General features: G+C 39.6%; 1 protein-coding gene across 1 annotated transcript in view; it reads right to left on the bottom strand.

Annotated features, from left to right (window-relative positions):
- USH2A (usherin) overlaps window positions 1-15,766 on the bottom strand; it is a 1,035,348-nt gene that overhangs the window by 876,735 nt on the left and 142,847 nt on the right. Inside the window, exon 11 of the mRNA XM_089684798.1 lies at window positions 1,361-1,556. Within this exon, the coding sequence (XP_089540924.1) occupies window positions 1,361-1,556 (196 nt within the window). The remainder of the gene's footprint in view (window positions 1-1,360; window positions 1,557-15,766) is intronic.

The raw sequence follows: 15,766 nt of genomic DNA, 5'->3' as shown, positions 1-15,766 counted from the left end.
GGGTTTCAGCAATCCAATCTGACAACCATCCTCCCCAAAATGGCTACTGGAGCCCACAAGGGGAGACAATTCCCCTTTACTGAACTACTCTCCACCCGTAGACATGGTGCAATGTCAACCACAGGCTGTAGGGACATATAGGCTGCATCTGCCTAAAAGCAGACAACAATTTTTGAGATTATGAGATTTCAGTTCATTGCTCGAGAAGTTACAAGCACACTGAATTTCCTGCACTATCAACGGGTATTTTCTGTACTCAACCGCTTCCTGGCTGCACTATAGCAGAACTACTGCTACAGGATGGCAGGGCTGCGTAAAATCACATATATATACGTTGTTTTGTTTTTCCGGGTAGGGGGGCGTGCGCTTCAGCTGTCGATCACTGGGTCCCGGCCAGAGATTCCAAGGCACCCGGTGATCACCGAGGAACACTGACAGAGGAGAGGTCTGTATGTAAACAATACAGTTCTCTCCCCTGTCAGTTCCAGCATGCTGCTTTGTATTGGTCTGCATAGCACAGCAATACAAAGCAGCATGCTTACACAGTAAAACACACACAGGCCACATAGTAAAACAGCACACAGTTAACCTTTTGATTGCCCCAGATGTTAGCCCCTTCCTGCCCAGTGTCATTTGTACAGTGTCAGTGCTTTTTATTAGCACTGATCAGTGTATTATTGTCACTGGGGATGTCAGTGGCATTTAGTCAGCACCTCCCAGTGTCAGAATGCCCCCCACAGTCCCACTATAAGTCACTGATCGCCACCATTACTAGTATAAAATAAAATAAAAAATTCCAGTATATATACCACCATTTGTAGAATGTTTCACGTAAACCAGTTCATTTACACGTATTGGGATTTGTTATTAGCAAAGTCGCAGAATACATTTTGGCCTACATTTATGACGAAATTTGATTTTTAAAAATTTTTTAATTGATATGTTTTATAACAAAAAGTAAAAAATATTGTTTTTCTTTTTCAAAATTGTTGGGTTTTTTTTGTTTATAATGCAAAAAATTATAACCGCACAGGCGATCAAATACCACTGAAAGAAAGCTCCATTTGTGGGAAAAAAGGACATAAATTTCATTTGGGTGCAGCGTTGCATGATTGTGAAATTGTCAGTTAAAGTAACGCAGCGCCGTATCAAAAAAAGTAGCCTGGTCAGGAAGGGGAGTAAATCCTCTGGAGGGCAAGTGGTTAAAGAAAATGTAATTAACCTGCAAAAGAAAACTAATGCAGTCACCACCTCTAAGTACTGGTGGACTGCAATTTATACTAGAGTTAGGTTGCACAAAAAAAGTGATGATGGATAGTTAATATGAGTTATTTTGCTTTGATTTGGTAAACAGACTTACCAATAATGTTTGGTTTGCATCTGCACTGTCCTGTAGTCTGGTGACAGGTATTGCTTCCATTGAGTGTTCCGGCTGTGTTGCAGTGGCAAGGTTGACAGCCATCTGGATTCGACCCCTGTAAGTTATAGAAGCCATCTTTGCACTGGTCACATTGTCTACTCCAGACATTGTCTTTGCAGCTGCACTGGCCTCCAACCTGAACAACACCAAACAGATATCCAAACAAACACGTCAGACCTTTTCATGTTGCCACTTCCTTCACCAAGTCCAAAAAACAGCATCTGGCTTATTCTTTATTCTGACAATGGAGGAAAGAGCTATGAAAATCTTTCTCTCCTGTGCTATTATCTAATATTGAGGGAGTACAGCATTTATTCAACAAAAATATCAACAGATGCAATGGTGTCCCATGGAAAAAGTAAGCGTACCCTTTGCCTCAGAAGTTGGTATTACCCCCATTAGAAGAAATAACTTCTTTGCACAACTGCCCACCAGTCTCTAACATCAACTCTGTCACTTTCCTACCCAGGGGCGGACTGACAACTCATGGGACCCCGGGCAATAGGGGATCATGGGGCCCCTGTGTCCTTGCCCAAACTCAAAAAAGCCTATGAAAAAGGTACCAGGGGCCCCATGATCCCCTATTGCCCGGGGTCCCATGAGTTGTCAGTCCGCCCCTGGGTAGGAAAGTCACAGATACTCATGGGGCCCCCAACTGACCCCGGGCCCTCGGGCAGTGCCCGAGTTTCCAAATGGTCAGTCCACCCCTGTTCCTACCACGTCTTCATGCAAAATTCTTTTAGTTGCAAATTGTTTGTAGGTTTCTTTCCATGAACTGACCATTTTAATCAGCCCCCCACTCCCCACAACATTTTAACTGTAATCAAATCAGGACTATGTTTAGGCCTCTCCATAACCCTTTATTTCTTTTCTTTGAGACATTTCTTGGTGGATTTGCTAATGTGCTTTGGATCGTGTTGGAAAATCCATTTCTGGTTTGATTATTTATTTATTACAGGTACTTAAATAGCACAATCAATTTCCGCAGTGCTTTATATATACACTCATCGGCCACTTTATTAGGTACACCTGTTGGTAATACAAATTGTTAATCAGCCAATCGCATGGCAGCAACTCAATGCATTTAAGCATGTAGATGTGGTGAAGACGACTTGCTGAAGTTCAAACTGAGCATCAGAATGGAGAAGAAAGAGGATGGAACGTGGCATGGTTGTTGGAGCCAGACAAGCTGGTGTGTGTATTTCCAAAACTGCTGATCTACTGGGATTTTCACGCACAACTATCTCTAGGGTTTACAGAGAATGGTCCGAAAAATTTCCATTGAGCGACAGTTGTGTGGAAGTCAGAGGTCAGAAGAGAATGGGCAGACTGGTTGCTGCGACATTCAGATGGTAGGGTCAGAATTTGGCATAAACCACGTGAAAGCATGGATCTATCCTGCCTTGTATCAATGGTTCAGGCTGGTGGTGGTGGTGTAATGGTGTGGGGGATATTTTCTTGGCACTAGCAAGGTGTACCTAATAAAGTGGCCGGTGAGAGTATTTTCTACATTCACATCAGTCCCTGTCTTCACTTTTAGGCTTTGCAGCCAGTGGGCAGTAAAACCAGGTGGTTGAGCCGTGGTTTTAACCTCCCTCTACCACCCACCTGAACAGTGACATATAGCTGTTCATGACTGTACACATGCCATGGCTGTGATGTTGTGCATCTTGCTTTTGAAGGGAGCTACAGCTGAATGTGACGAATGCAGTTCAAAGGGGTTGCGCCGCAATCACCTCCTCACCGCCTGTCAAACACCTTTGAAAAGGAGTAGCAGACTTTGCAGCACATGTAAATGAGCCCTTAGAGGGATAGCCTCACGTTCTTAACATGCACACTTTAAAATGATGCAGAATTCAAGATAAATCTATAGGGGGGATTTACTAAAATTTGAGAGTGCAAAATCTGGTACAGCAGTGAATGGTAGCCAATCAGCTTCTAATTTCAGCTTGTTCAATTAGGCTTTGACATTAAAACCCTGGAAGCTGATTGGTTTCTATGCAGAGCTGCTCTAGATTTTGCACTCTTCAGTTTCAGTAAATAACCTCCTATGGCTGTATAGGCTAGATTTATTCAAAGTCCTATGTGCTGTTAATTTTGCAAGAGAAGTTGCACTGTGCAAAAATTTGCACCAGCGTGCATTTAGTGAAATCGGTGAATTTAACTTTACCAAGAATATTCAACCACTTGCACTGAAATAAAAAAACAGCATTTTGGCTTGCACATGTTTGAATGATGGAACTCAGCAGAGCTTTACTTCATTCACAAAGCACTTGGGTAAATTCACTTGCAAAGTGCAACTTCTCTTTACACATCCCCATTTTTCTCAGTAAATATATTTCTATTGACATGAAATTTTCACCGCATGTTGGTAACAACCCGTACAATCCATACATACAAAGTAACCAAAACAAATAAGTTCAGAAATTAAGTTATGTGTAATAAAATGGAATGACACAGGGAAAAGTATTGAACATGCTAACTGAAATGTATTTAATACTTTGTACAAAATCCTTTGTTGGTAATGACAGCTTCATGACGTCTCCTGTATGAAGAAACTAGTCACATGCTTTGCTTAGGTGTGCATTTGGCCCATTCTTTCACACAGTCTTCAAATCTTGAGGGTTCTGTGGGTCTCTTCTATGATCTCTGATCTTTAGTTCTTACCATAGATTTTCTATTGGATTCAGGTGATTGGCTGGGCCATTCTAGCAGCTTTATTTTCTTCTTTGAAACCAATTGAGAGTTTCCTTGGCTTTGTGTTTGGGATCATTGTCTTGCTGAAATGTCCACCCTCGTTTCATCTTCATCATCCTAGTAGATTTACCACCTCCTCCTTCCTTTAGATTGTAAGCTCCATGAGCAGGACCCTTCTATTCCTTCTGTACTGAAAGGGCTGCACAAACTGTTGGCACTATATAAATCCTGTTTATTATTATTATTAGAAGAAGATTTTTATCAAGAATGTCTTGGTACATTTTTCCATTCATCCTTCCTTCATTGATATGACTTTTGCCCTTACCGTATGCTGAAAAACAGCCCCACACCCTGATGTTCCACCTCCAAACTTCACTGTTAGTATGGTGTTTTTGAGGTGATGTGCAGTGCCATTTGACCTTCAAACATGGTGTGTACTATGGCATCCAAGGAGTTCAATTTTGGTCTCATCTGACCAGAGTATATTCTCCCAGTATTTTACAGGCTTTTCTAAATGTTGTGCAAAAAACTTTAAACGAGCTTCAACATGCTTTTTCTTCAGCAATAGAGTCTTGTGTGGTGAGCGTGCATACAGGCCATGGTGTTTGAATGCATTATTTATTGTTTTCTTTGAAACAATTGTACCTGCTAATTTCAGGTCTTTCTGAAGCTCTCCACAAGTGGCCATTGGCTCTTGAGCAACTCTTCTGATAATTATTTTCACTCCTCTGTCAGAAATCTTGCGAGGAGCACCTGGTCGTGGTCGGTTTATGTTAAAATGATGTTTTTTCCACTTCCAGATTATGGCCCCAACAGTGCTCACTCAAACATTCAGAAGTTTAGAAATCCTTCTGCAACCAATGCCATTAGTATGTTTTACAACAATAAAGTTGCAAAGGTCTTGAGAGAGATTTGTGTTTTTTGTGTGACACCTTGGTAATGAGACACCTTTTTATAGGCCATCAGTTGAAACTGAACCAGCTGATATTAATTTGCACTGAAAGAGGCAGGATTGCTTTCTAATTACTGATAGATTTCAGCTGATGTCTTGGCTTTCCAAGCCTTTTTTCACCTCCCTTTCTTCATGTGTTCAATTCTTTTTTCCTGTGTCATTCCATCTTTTTACACATAACTTAAATTTCTGAACCTATTTGCTTTGGTTTCTTCATATAGATGGATTGCATGTGTTGTTACTGACGAATAGTGAAAATGTAATGTCAATAGCACCTTTAGAAATATATTTACTGAAAAAAATGGTGATGTGTTCAATACTTATTTTACCCAATATATATATATATATATTCTGCTCAAAAAAATTAAAGGAACACTTTGAAAACACATCAGATCTCAATGGGGAAAAATATCATGCTGGATATCTACACTGATATGGACTGGGTAATGTGTTAGGAACGTAAGGATGCGCCATCATTTGATGGAAATGAAAATTATCAACCTACAGAGGAAATTTGATTGCAGCAACTCAAAATGATGCTCAGTAGATTGTATGGCCCCCATGTGCTTGTATGCATGCCTGACAATGTCGAGGCATGCTCCTAATGAGACGACGGATGGTGTCCCGGAGTATATCCTCCCAGATCTGGACCAGGGCATCACTGAGCTCCTGGACAGTCTGTGGGGCAACCTGGCGACATTGGATGGACAAAAACATGATATCCCAGAGGTATTCTATTGGATTTAGGTCAGGCGAGCGTGGGGGCCATTCAATAGTATTAATTCCTTTGTCCTCCAGGAACTGCCTGCATACTCTCGCCACATGAGGCCAGGCATTGTCATGCACCAGGAGGAATCCAGGACCCACTGCACCAGCGTAGGGTCTGACAATGGGTCCAAGGATTTCATCATGATACCTAATGACTGTCAGGGTGCCATTGTCTAGCCTGTAGAGGTCTGTGCGTCCCTCCATGGATATGCCTCCCCAGACCATCACTGACCCACCACCAAAACGGTCATGCTGAACGATGTTACAGGCAACATAGCATTCTCCACGGCTTCTCCAGACCCTTTCATATCTGTCGCAATGCCAATCAAGCTCTATGGTGCTGGGCAGTATTGCCTCATGCGACCATAGTGACACTGACCCTAGCCAAATGCAAAACTAGTGAAAAACAGTCAGAAAAGATAAGTAGGGAAAAAAATATCCGTGGCCTCCACCTGTAAAATCATTCCTGTTTTGGGGTCATCTCATTGTTGCCCATCTAGTGCACCTGTTGTTAATTGTATTAACACCAAAGCAGCTGAAACTGATTAACAACCCCCTCTGCTACTTAGCTGACCAGATGAATATCCCAGGAGTTTAATTGACTTGATGCTATACTCTGATTAAAAAGTGTTTCTTTAATTTTTATGAGCAGTATATATATATATATATATACTGTATATATATATATTTATTTTTTTTTTTATTATTATTATTATTATTATTTATTTATTTATTCTTGGTGATCCCAGGTCTTAGACTTTGTGGCTATCTGACTATATATTGGTACCACTTCCTTAGTGTGGGTTTTCGTGTACTGCAAAGCCACTAATTTGCATCTTAACCATTTTCTATTCAAGGAAAGTAGGTAAAATGTTAATTGTTCATCAAGTCATCATTTTAAACTGGAACTAAACTCTCCCGATCAACATTAACTACAACTATATACTAACTTGTAATCCCTATGCTGCTAGCTTTAGTAAATAGGAACCTATATATTTTATTGCTTTAAACTTTTTTTTTATACATTTATCGAGTTACTTCTTTCTTACGCCTAAATGATGTCATACATCCCAGGAGTCTTCATGGACATTTTTTCTTTCATCTGGAGGAGAGCTTTTCTCAGCTAAGCACACCCTCCTGCCGGCATGCCTGAGCTAAGGGCAGATGGATTTCAGGAAGTAAATGCTGCATGCATTATCTGCCCTTACTCAAGATGGCTGCAGCTATAAATGTGCTGTGGTGGTGGTGGTGGTGGTGGTGGTGGTGGGGGGGGGGGGGGGTTCAAAGTGATTTCTCAACAAAAAGAAACATGGAGACATGGATGGATGGGGGAGTTTGCTTTGAATACTGAAAATTATTTAAATGGCATTTTTAGTTTGTGGTGATCAGGTATAGTTGAGTTTGGCTTTAACCCTCCAGACTTACAGGTGAAACTCGAAAAATTAGAATATCATGCAAAAGTTAATTTATTTCAGTAATGCAACTTAAAAGGTAAAACTAATATATGCGATAGACTCATTACATGCAAAGCAAGATAGTTCAAGCCGTGATTTGTCATAATTGTGATGATTATGGCTTACAGCTCATGAAAACCCCAAATCCACGATCTCAGAAAATGAGAATCCTCTCCAGGCTGCGGTCATCCCTGCTGCTTGTGCACCTTTTTCTTCCACACTTTTCCCTTCCACATAACTTTCTATTAATGTGCTTTGATACAGCACTTTGGGAACATCCAACTTCTTTTGCAATTACCTTTTGAGGCTTTCCCTCCTTATGGAGGGTGTCAATGATGGTTTTCTGCACAACTGTCAGGTCAGCAGTCTTTCCCATGATTGTGATTCCTACTGAACCAGACTGAGAGACCATTTAAAGGCTCAGGAACCCTTTGCAGGTGTTATGGCTTAATTAGCTGATTAGAGTGGGACACTTTGAGCCGAGAATATCGCACCTTTTCACAATATTCTCATTTTCTGAGATCGTGGATTTGAGGTTTTCATGAGCTGTAAGCCATAATCATCACAATTATGACAAATCACGGCTTGAACTATCTTGCTTTGCATGTAATGAGTTTATCTCATATATTAGTTTCACTTTCTAAATCCATTACTGAAATAAATGAACTTTTGCATGATATTCTAAGTTTCGAGTTTCACCTGTATATTGGTCTTCAGTGGTTCTTTAATTGTTCCTGGAAATCCCCTTAAAACTACAGTTTATATGCAACTTAGTTTTTTAAATATTCTCTGGCCGGCAGTTGAACATGAGCAAGAAAAGTATGCAATTCACCGTTTTACCGCCTAACTTTATAAAAAATCATCACTTTAAACACGCTGATTAATTTTAATGAGTGAAATCCTTCTACCTTTCACATTTCCATCTTTCTTGGGTCAGCTCTTGAAAATTCCACTCAATGGCTTCTCTCTCTAACATCTCATTCATTTCAGCTCTTTCAGTCCTGACTTATTAATCTCTCTCTTAATGTTCCTTAATCACTGTCCTTGCCCTCCACTGCCACCCTGTTTTTGGCTTCACTCAATGCAGCGCTCAGTTTCTTTGGGCAGATATTATATAGTTTCATAGTTCATCTATTATTTAACTTTTTGCTTGATAAAACTGTAATTAAAATGTAATTATTAGGTTGTAGCTGATTACATTTTTAATATAATTTAAACCTAGCTGGATTCTTTTTTTTTCATAAAATGTTGTTTTCAATTGTTTATTTTCCTATGGAACAGCTTCTTTTAGTCACTCCCTGTCTGCATGCACTCGCTCTATCATCAGTAGCAACTAATCATTGCTCTAGATCACAAACTTTTTAGTGTGGCGCTACTAAATAGTGCTATAAAACACCTTCCTCCCTTATATGTGCATCACTTACATACTATGTGTGCTTCCTCCTCAAATAAATCCAATAATGTGATATTTAGGAATTTCCAACTAATATATGATGTACTACAATACACCTCCCTCCACAGAAACATGAGTATGCTCTGGATTTATACAACAGTGATTATTCAAGGAGGTAGTAGAGAGGAGACGTTGCTGAAAGTGGCAGCATAGGAGTCAATCACTGGTGGAGAGGAGGTAAAAGAGATTTGGGGATACAAGAGGTTCAATAAGAGGAGGTGCGGAGAAATTGAAGGTGGAAGTTATACCAAGTGCATATGACCCGCCTGTAAAAAGGAAGTGTACATTTTTGGTGAGTGCGGACCCAACGAGAAGGGGGGGCATGAAGGAACACAGCACTGTATTGAATTCAAAAGCACGTTAAAGTGGACTGCACAAAAGCGCTTTGTTGGGGGAATTGCATATTGTGGATGTCACAAATGTTTGTCATTGCATCGACTCTGCACAGGAACACATTAGTGTTTCAGTGGGGGTGGTGTCTTGTAGTACGTTGTACACAGCTTGCACTATCAGAGCACTTTTTTGGATATTTTTGGATATTGTTTTTTGAGGATGACACGAATAATTACTGTTGTATAAATCCACACTGGAACATATTCATGTTTCTGTGGAAGGAGGTGTATTGTATGTAGTACATCATATATAAGTTGGAAATTCCTAAATATCACATTATTGGATTTATTTGAGGAGGAAGCAGCCATATTATGTGAGTGATGCGCATATAAGGGAGGAAGGTGTTTTATAGCACTATTTAGTAGCGCCACACTAAAAAGTTTGTAATTTTGTTATCTTTATCCATTTGAGGGTATATGAGGAGTTGTAGGCAGCTACACTGCTGTAATTATCAGTCCATAAGAGAGGATAATAAACCAGTATTGCTCTAGATCGCCACTGACGGTAGACCACACAAAGGGGGTTATTTACTAAAACTGCATGGTGCAAAATCTGGTGCAGCTCTGCATAGAAACCAATCAGATTCCAGACTGTATTGTGAAAGCTTAAAGCTGAAGTCAGAACCTGATTGGCTATCACCAGATTCCGAGTGCTCCAGTTTTAGTAAATCAACCCCACATTTCTGAACATATATAGTCTTTACCAGGTGTGCATGGGACAACTGGGAAGACCTTCATGGCAGGATCACCAAATATTATTGAAATGAAAGCTTCAGATTTGAAAACATTTTAAAACATTGAGCATTATTTTAAGATGTTGTATGAAATTTTAATGAATTGGTTTGCATCTGCTTTAAAGTGGTATTAAACCCAAAATCAAAAATATAACAATAATATACATATGTACTTTATAATATATATACCAATCAGGGGCGGACTGACCATTTGAAAACCCGGGCACTGCCCGAGGGCCCGGGGTCAGTAGGGGGCCCCATGAGATGCCCCTGGTACCTTTTTCATAGGCTTTTTTGAGTTTAGGCAAGGACACAGGGGCCCCATGATCCCCTATTGCCCAGGTGCCCCATGAGTTGTCAGTCCACCCCTGATACCAATCATTAGATGTGGTGGCTGAATCAGTTTTCTCTTTTAGGCTTTTTCTCTCTGTTTTCAACTGATGATCTGGCCACTAGGACTGACCATACATTAAGCTCCGGAAGGTTTTACCCCCTTCATGTCCTGGCAATTTTTTTCTATTCGGTACTGCACTACTTTAACTGGTAATTGCGCGGTCATGCAACGATGTACCCGAATGAAAAGTATATAATTTTTTTTCACACAAATAGATCTTTCTCTTGGTGGTATTTGATCACTTCTGGGTTATTTATATATATATATATATATATATATATCAATGGAAATAAATAAACAATATTTTTTACTTTCTGTTATAAAACATATCAAATAAAAACCAAATGTATTTATACATTTAGGCTGAAATGTATTCTGCTACATGCCTTTGGTAGAAAAAACATTGACACTGACATTTCCAGTGACACTAATACAGTGATCAGTGCTAATAATATATACTGTGACTGTACCAATGATAATGGCTGGGAAGGGGTTAACTTTTAAGAGCAATCAAAGGGTTAACTGTGTGCCTACCAATGTTTACTGTGTGTGCTGTGTGTTTTATGAAGCAATGTGCCGGTTTTTACTCCCTGTTTTGCAGGGAGGAAAAAAAACGGCATATCATTGCTTTATGTAGAGAGCCCTGTTTTGTTTACACAGGGCTCTCTTCTGTCATTCAGTCAGTCGATCAGTAGGTTCCAGCCATAAATCATTGGCCGGGACCCACTGATAGTCATGTACTTTAACGAATGACAGCCAGGGTGGCGGACGCACACCCCCTACCCAGAAGAGCCGGATCACATACCTGCATGTGAACTGGTGCAGTAGGGCCATTCTGCCACAGTAGTGGGCAGTCGACAAATGCTTGGGCAATTTTCTTTTCTTTACCCATGGGTTGAAGGAAAGAAAATTGCTCGATTCTTTTATCAACGCTTTCAGCATTGATCGGGGAATCCCTCCCTTTGTGCTATTGTATTCTGACAGCGGGAGGTTTTCCTGCTGTACAATGATTACTGCTTCTGGCTATGTTGGCGGCAGTAACATAAGTAACTAAAAGCTGATCATTGGAAGCACCCCTGCTAGGGTTAAATGATTTGTCTCATCATGTAACTGATACATTCTGCTGGAGGGCTTGTTCTTTTGAAAAGCATCAGACTTACTGGCTGAATCACCAGATGAAGATAGAAAAAAGAAAGCCTAAAAATGAAAAACAATGAAGCCATCACATCTAAGAATCTGTAGACTGCACTATAATAAATGTTTGCTTTTGGGTTTAATACCACTTGAAAGTGTTACTACACCAAGGACCTTGCATTCACTATATCTGGTCTCCCACAGTACACACAGAACATGGAAATTCAATTATTTTAGTAAATATAAACTGCTAAATTCCTTTTTTCATCAGCAGCCAGAGCAGTCTTGTGACTTCTATCAGTGTCCAAGGCTTGTAGGAGGAGTTTGCATTCTGCTCTGGAAGATGCAGGACCCCTGACCTCTGTTTGAGCAGTGCTGACTGGCCCTGTGCTGACCACATGAACTCTTCCAAAAAAAAAAAAAAACCTCTCTAGCAATACACACCAAACTGAGCATGTGCAGAGTGTCTCCACACAATATGTCTTATCAGGAGACAAGAGGGGGGCACTGGAAGAAAGGTAGGGTCAGAGAAGACAGGATCAAACAGCATTTTTACACAATGCAGAGGATTAACCCCTTAGGTTCCACAGTGAGTATAACAAGCATGCTTTACTGCATATACAGGCTGATTTTACTGTTGTGGGTTTAGTAACACTTTAAAGGAACCTGTATTTAGTGAATTTTGGTGGCTTGCATCGTTGACCTTCTTCTAGGAATACCATTTGCCTGGCTCCATTTGACTTCCATATATTCAGAGTCACTGAATTGGAACAAGTACAGAACTAAGAGAAAGGCTTGTTCCAGGTCAGTAAGTGTTAAAATAAAATAAAATTGAGGTGCCGGCCTCAGAATTGTCTTTGTTCACGTTCATCAGGGCTTGGGCTAGGTTGCTAGAGTTCTCATATGGATTTTGGCAAATTCTCCTGAAAAGGGTTCCTGATCTGAAAAACAGGCAAATGTAAAGCGCTCGGTGGCTGTGCGTTGGCTCAGTTGCTATGTAATTGTGTTGAAGATATCCCCAAAATGCACTGGCTTCTGTATTGCTACTAGTTGTCACTACACTGTCAGGAAGAAGATATACGGAAGACTCTACTCTTCTGTTCGGAAATGATTACAGCTACTGGAGAGCTCAGCAATGGATTCCTTCCTATTCTCAAAGTAAGGGCAAGGGTCACTTTACCCTCCCTTTCTTCACATGTGGGGGGCCAAAGGGAAAGCCGCAGAAGTAAGGAAAGGTGAGTATATATATTCTGGGGAGAGGGCAGCTAATTGATCCTTTTCTCTGGGCATACAAAGTATAGGGTCACTTTACATTTCTTTGAGGGTCGGTTAACACTATAGAAAGGCAGTCCAGATGCATTCTGGTGCATTTTTGATGCGTTTTTTATGATTTCCGGTGCGTTTTTGCTGTGCTCTGGTTAATTTTTTCCCTTTTTCTTCAATTCAAGTAGGGACATGTGCATTCCAGTGCATATTTGGTGCATTATGGTACGTTCTAGTGCGTTACGATGCATTTTTGAAGCATTTTGCTGCGTTCCAGTACAGTTCTGTGCAGGAAACATGCAGCCCATTCTACTTTTTTTTTTTTTTCTGCAACCAGAACGCACCAGAACTGCAAGCACTGATGTGAACTATGACGTTGGCAACATATAACCTACTTTCTGTGCATTTTAGATGCAGAAAAAAAGCAACTGAAATGCATATGGTATGTGTGACCTGGCCCTCAAGGTAAGTATGACATTTTTGCTATTTAAAAAAAATTACATTTACAAAAACTTTAAACTCTTCTTGAAAATAGCAGTTCACTCCCTGTCCCTACAGTCTTATCGCTGTATATTTGCAGTGTGAGATCATCTAACTGTACGGCTCTCTGCTCGTCCCCTCCAGAGCTCACTGGAGCACCGGGCTGTGGAGGGGGCGGGAGCAGCTGGCTCAGGCTCTCAGTGGCGTGCTGAGAGGCTGAGCCAGCTGTTGATCAGACATCTAGGTGGATCCCAACCAGGGGCAGCCTGCCCATTTGGAAACTTGGGCACTGCCCAAGGGCCAGGGGTCAGTAGTGGGCCCCATGAGGTGCCCCTGGTACCTTTTTCATAGGCTTTTTTGAGTTTGGCCAAGGACACAGGGGCCCCATGATCCCCTATTGCCCGGGGGCCCCATGAGTTGTCAGTCCGCCCCTGATCCCAACAAGACATGGGCACAACGAAAAAATGTGTTCAATCATTCTGATCGATTCTTTAAGTTACTAATTTAGTTTAGTTGCATTCATAGTGAAATTTGTTTTGTTTAGTTTTGTTTTCAACCTGATTCAAATTTTTGCAATGCATACGAAGTATTTGAATCAAATTTGAATCAAAAATTTTGATCCAATCCAAATTCATTATTAAGAATAGCTGGTTCTATTCTATTCAAAATTTGAAATTCAAATTTCAGAAGATGGCTATATTATTTCTGTTTTATTCTATTGTAATCTAGTCTGTTTTTTTTCTATTCTATTATTTTTTATTCTATTGTATTTTACTCTATTCTTTTCTATTCCTTTAGTTTCTATTCTATTTTTTGTTACTCTATTTTATTTTATTCTATACTTTTCGAAATTCACATTTTGGAAGATGACCATGTTCTTTCTATCCTGTTCTATTCTATTGTAACCTATTACACTTTTTCTATTCTAATATATTTTATTCTATTCTTTTATTTTCTATTCTACTTTGTTTTATGCTATTCTTTTCTTTTCTATTCTATTCTATTTTCTTCTATTCTGTTCTTTTCTAAATTCGAATTTCCAAAGACGCCTGTATTCTTTCTTTTTTATTCTATTCTATTCTAAATTTAAAATTAGATTTTCAAAAGCCAGCTATATTATTTCTATACTATTCTGTTCAAAATTCGAATTTTGGAAGATGGCTATATGCTATTATATTCTATTTCTTTCTGTTCGATTCTATTCTTTTATTTTCTATTCTGTTCTATTTTTTTTCGAAAATTAAATTTCAGAAGACAGCTATATTCTAATACACGCAGTCTTTAAAGGAAACCCGCAATAATCAGCAATATAAAAAATAACTAGGCAGCACCATATGATGTTATCAATCTCCCTAAATACATGATGTCAGGTGCATAAGCATTTTCTAATCACTCTGTTTCCTCCTTTTTCTGGTTAAGTATGATGGAGTACATTGTCTGGTGACCTTGGAGTTCCCGGAATAGATTGGAAATTTGATGTATTAATTGATAAATCTCCAGAGAGGAACGCTTGGTGGGCTGGTTTACAATCTTACCATCAATATTTTTTGGTGAGTTGAGGCTAGCACAACTGGTGGCGGACACACGTTTTGGTGATGATTTAAGATGATTCAGAAAGGATTCGCCACAGAGGAAGAAAATTGTTATCATTTGATTTTGGAGACCATTACGGTGGTTGTGCACACAAAGAAAGAAGATTTATGAATTTTGGACTTTGCACATTGATTTGATTGTTATAATTTATTTAAGATATTTGGGTTTTATTATATTGCAATTATCACTTTATGATTATGTTAGATATGCACAATTGATACCATTTAAGGCACCTGCACTTTGTGTTATTTTTACATATTTTTGCAATTGTCACTTTATGTGTATATGTACTGTTGATTATATATGCAGATGCATTTTATTTTATTATATAATTTTTGCATAGAAAATGCCAATGCACCTGGCACTTTAGGTTTATAACACTCTAATACCAGATATGGTGAATCAGGGTAGATAGTAGAATAATAGTGTTTTCTCTGTGGAGGACAGAGTGATTAACAAATGCTTATGCACCTAACATCATGTATTTAGGGAGATTGATAACATCATATAGCGCTGTCTAGTTTTTTTTCACATGCCTATAGTTGACATATTATCAACCGGATAGCTGTTGTATTTTTGTGTATTTGATTGCTTGCATTGTTTTATATTGTTTTTTCCATGGCGCTCCTCTCGATAGATAAATTTGCCAATACTCAGCAATATGTTTACATTTCGTTTTCTAAATCGTTTCAATTCGATTCAAATTCAGATGTTTCATTATTTTGGATCGTTTCAATTCATTACTGTTGTAATGTGGAAATTCGGATACAGCCAAATCTCCGAATAACGAAAATTTAATCCGAACTTTGATTCGGAACAAAAAAAACCCACACGTCTAATTCTAGCATTACAGCTGAGATCAGGGGTGGACTGACAAATCATGGGGCCCCAGGCAATAGGGGATCATGGGGCCCCTGTGTCCTTGCCCAAACTTAAAAAAGCCTATGAAAAAGGTACCAGGGGCATCTCATGGGGCCCCCTACTGACCCCGGCCCTCGGGCAGTGCCCGAGTTTCCAAATAGTCAGTCCGCC

This window comes from Staurois parvus, unplaced genomic scaffold, assembly GCF_062004578.1.
Source record: "Staurois parvus isolate SC_StPar_1 unplaced genomic scaffold, SC_StPar_1.0 ptg000357l, whole genome shotgun sequence".
Taxonomy (NCBI): Eukaryota; Metazoa; Chordata; class Amphibia; order Anura; family Ranidae; genus Staurois; species Staurois parvus.
The sequence above is the reverse complement of the archived record's forward strand: the minus strand, read 5'-3'. Positions and strand labels throughout refer to the sequence as shown.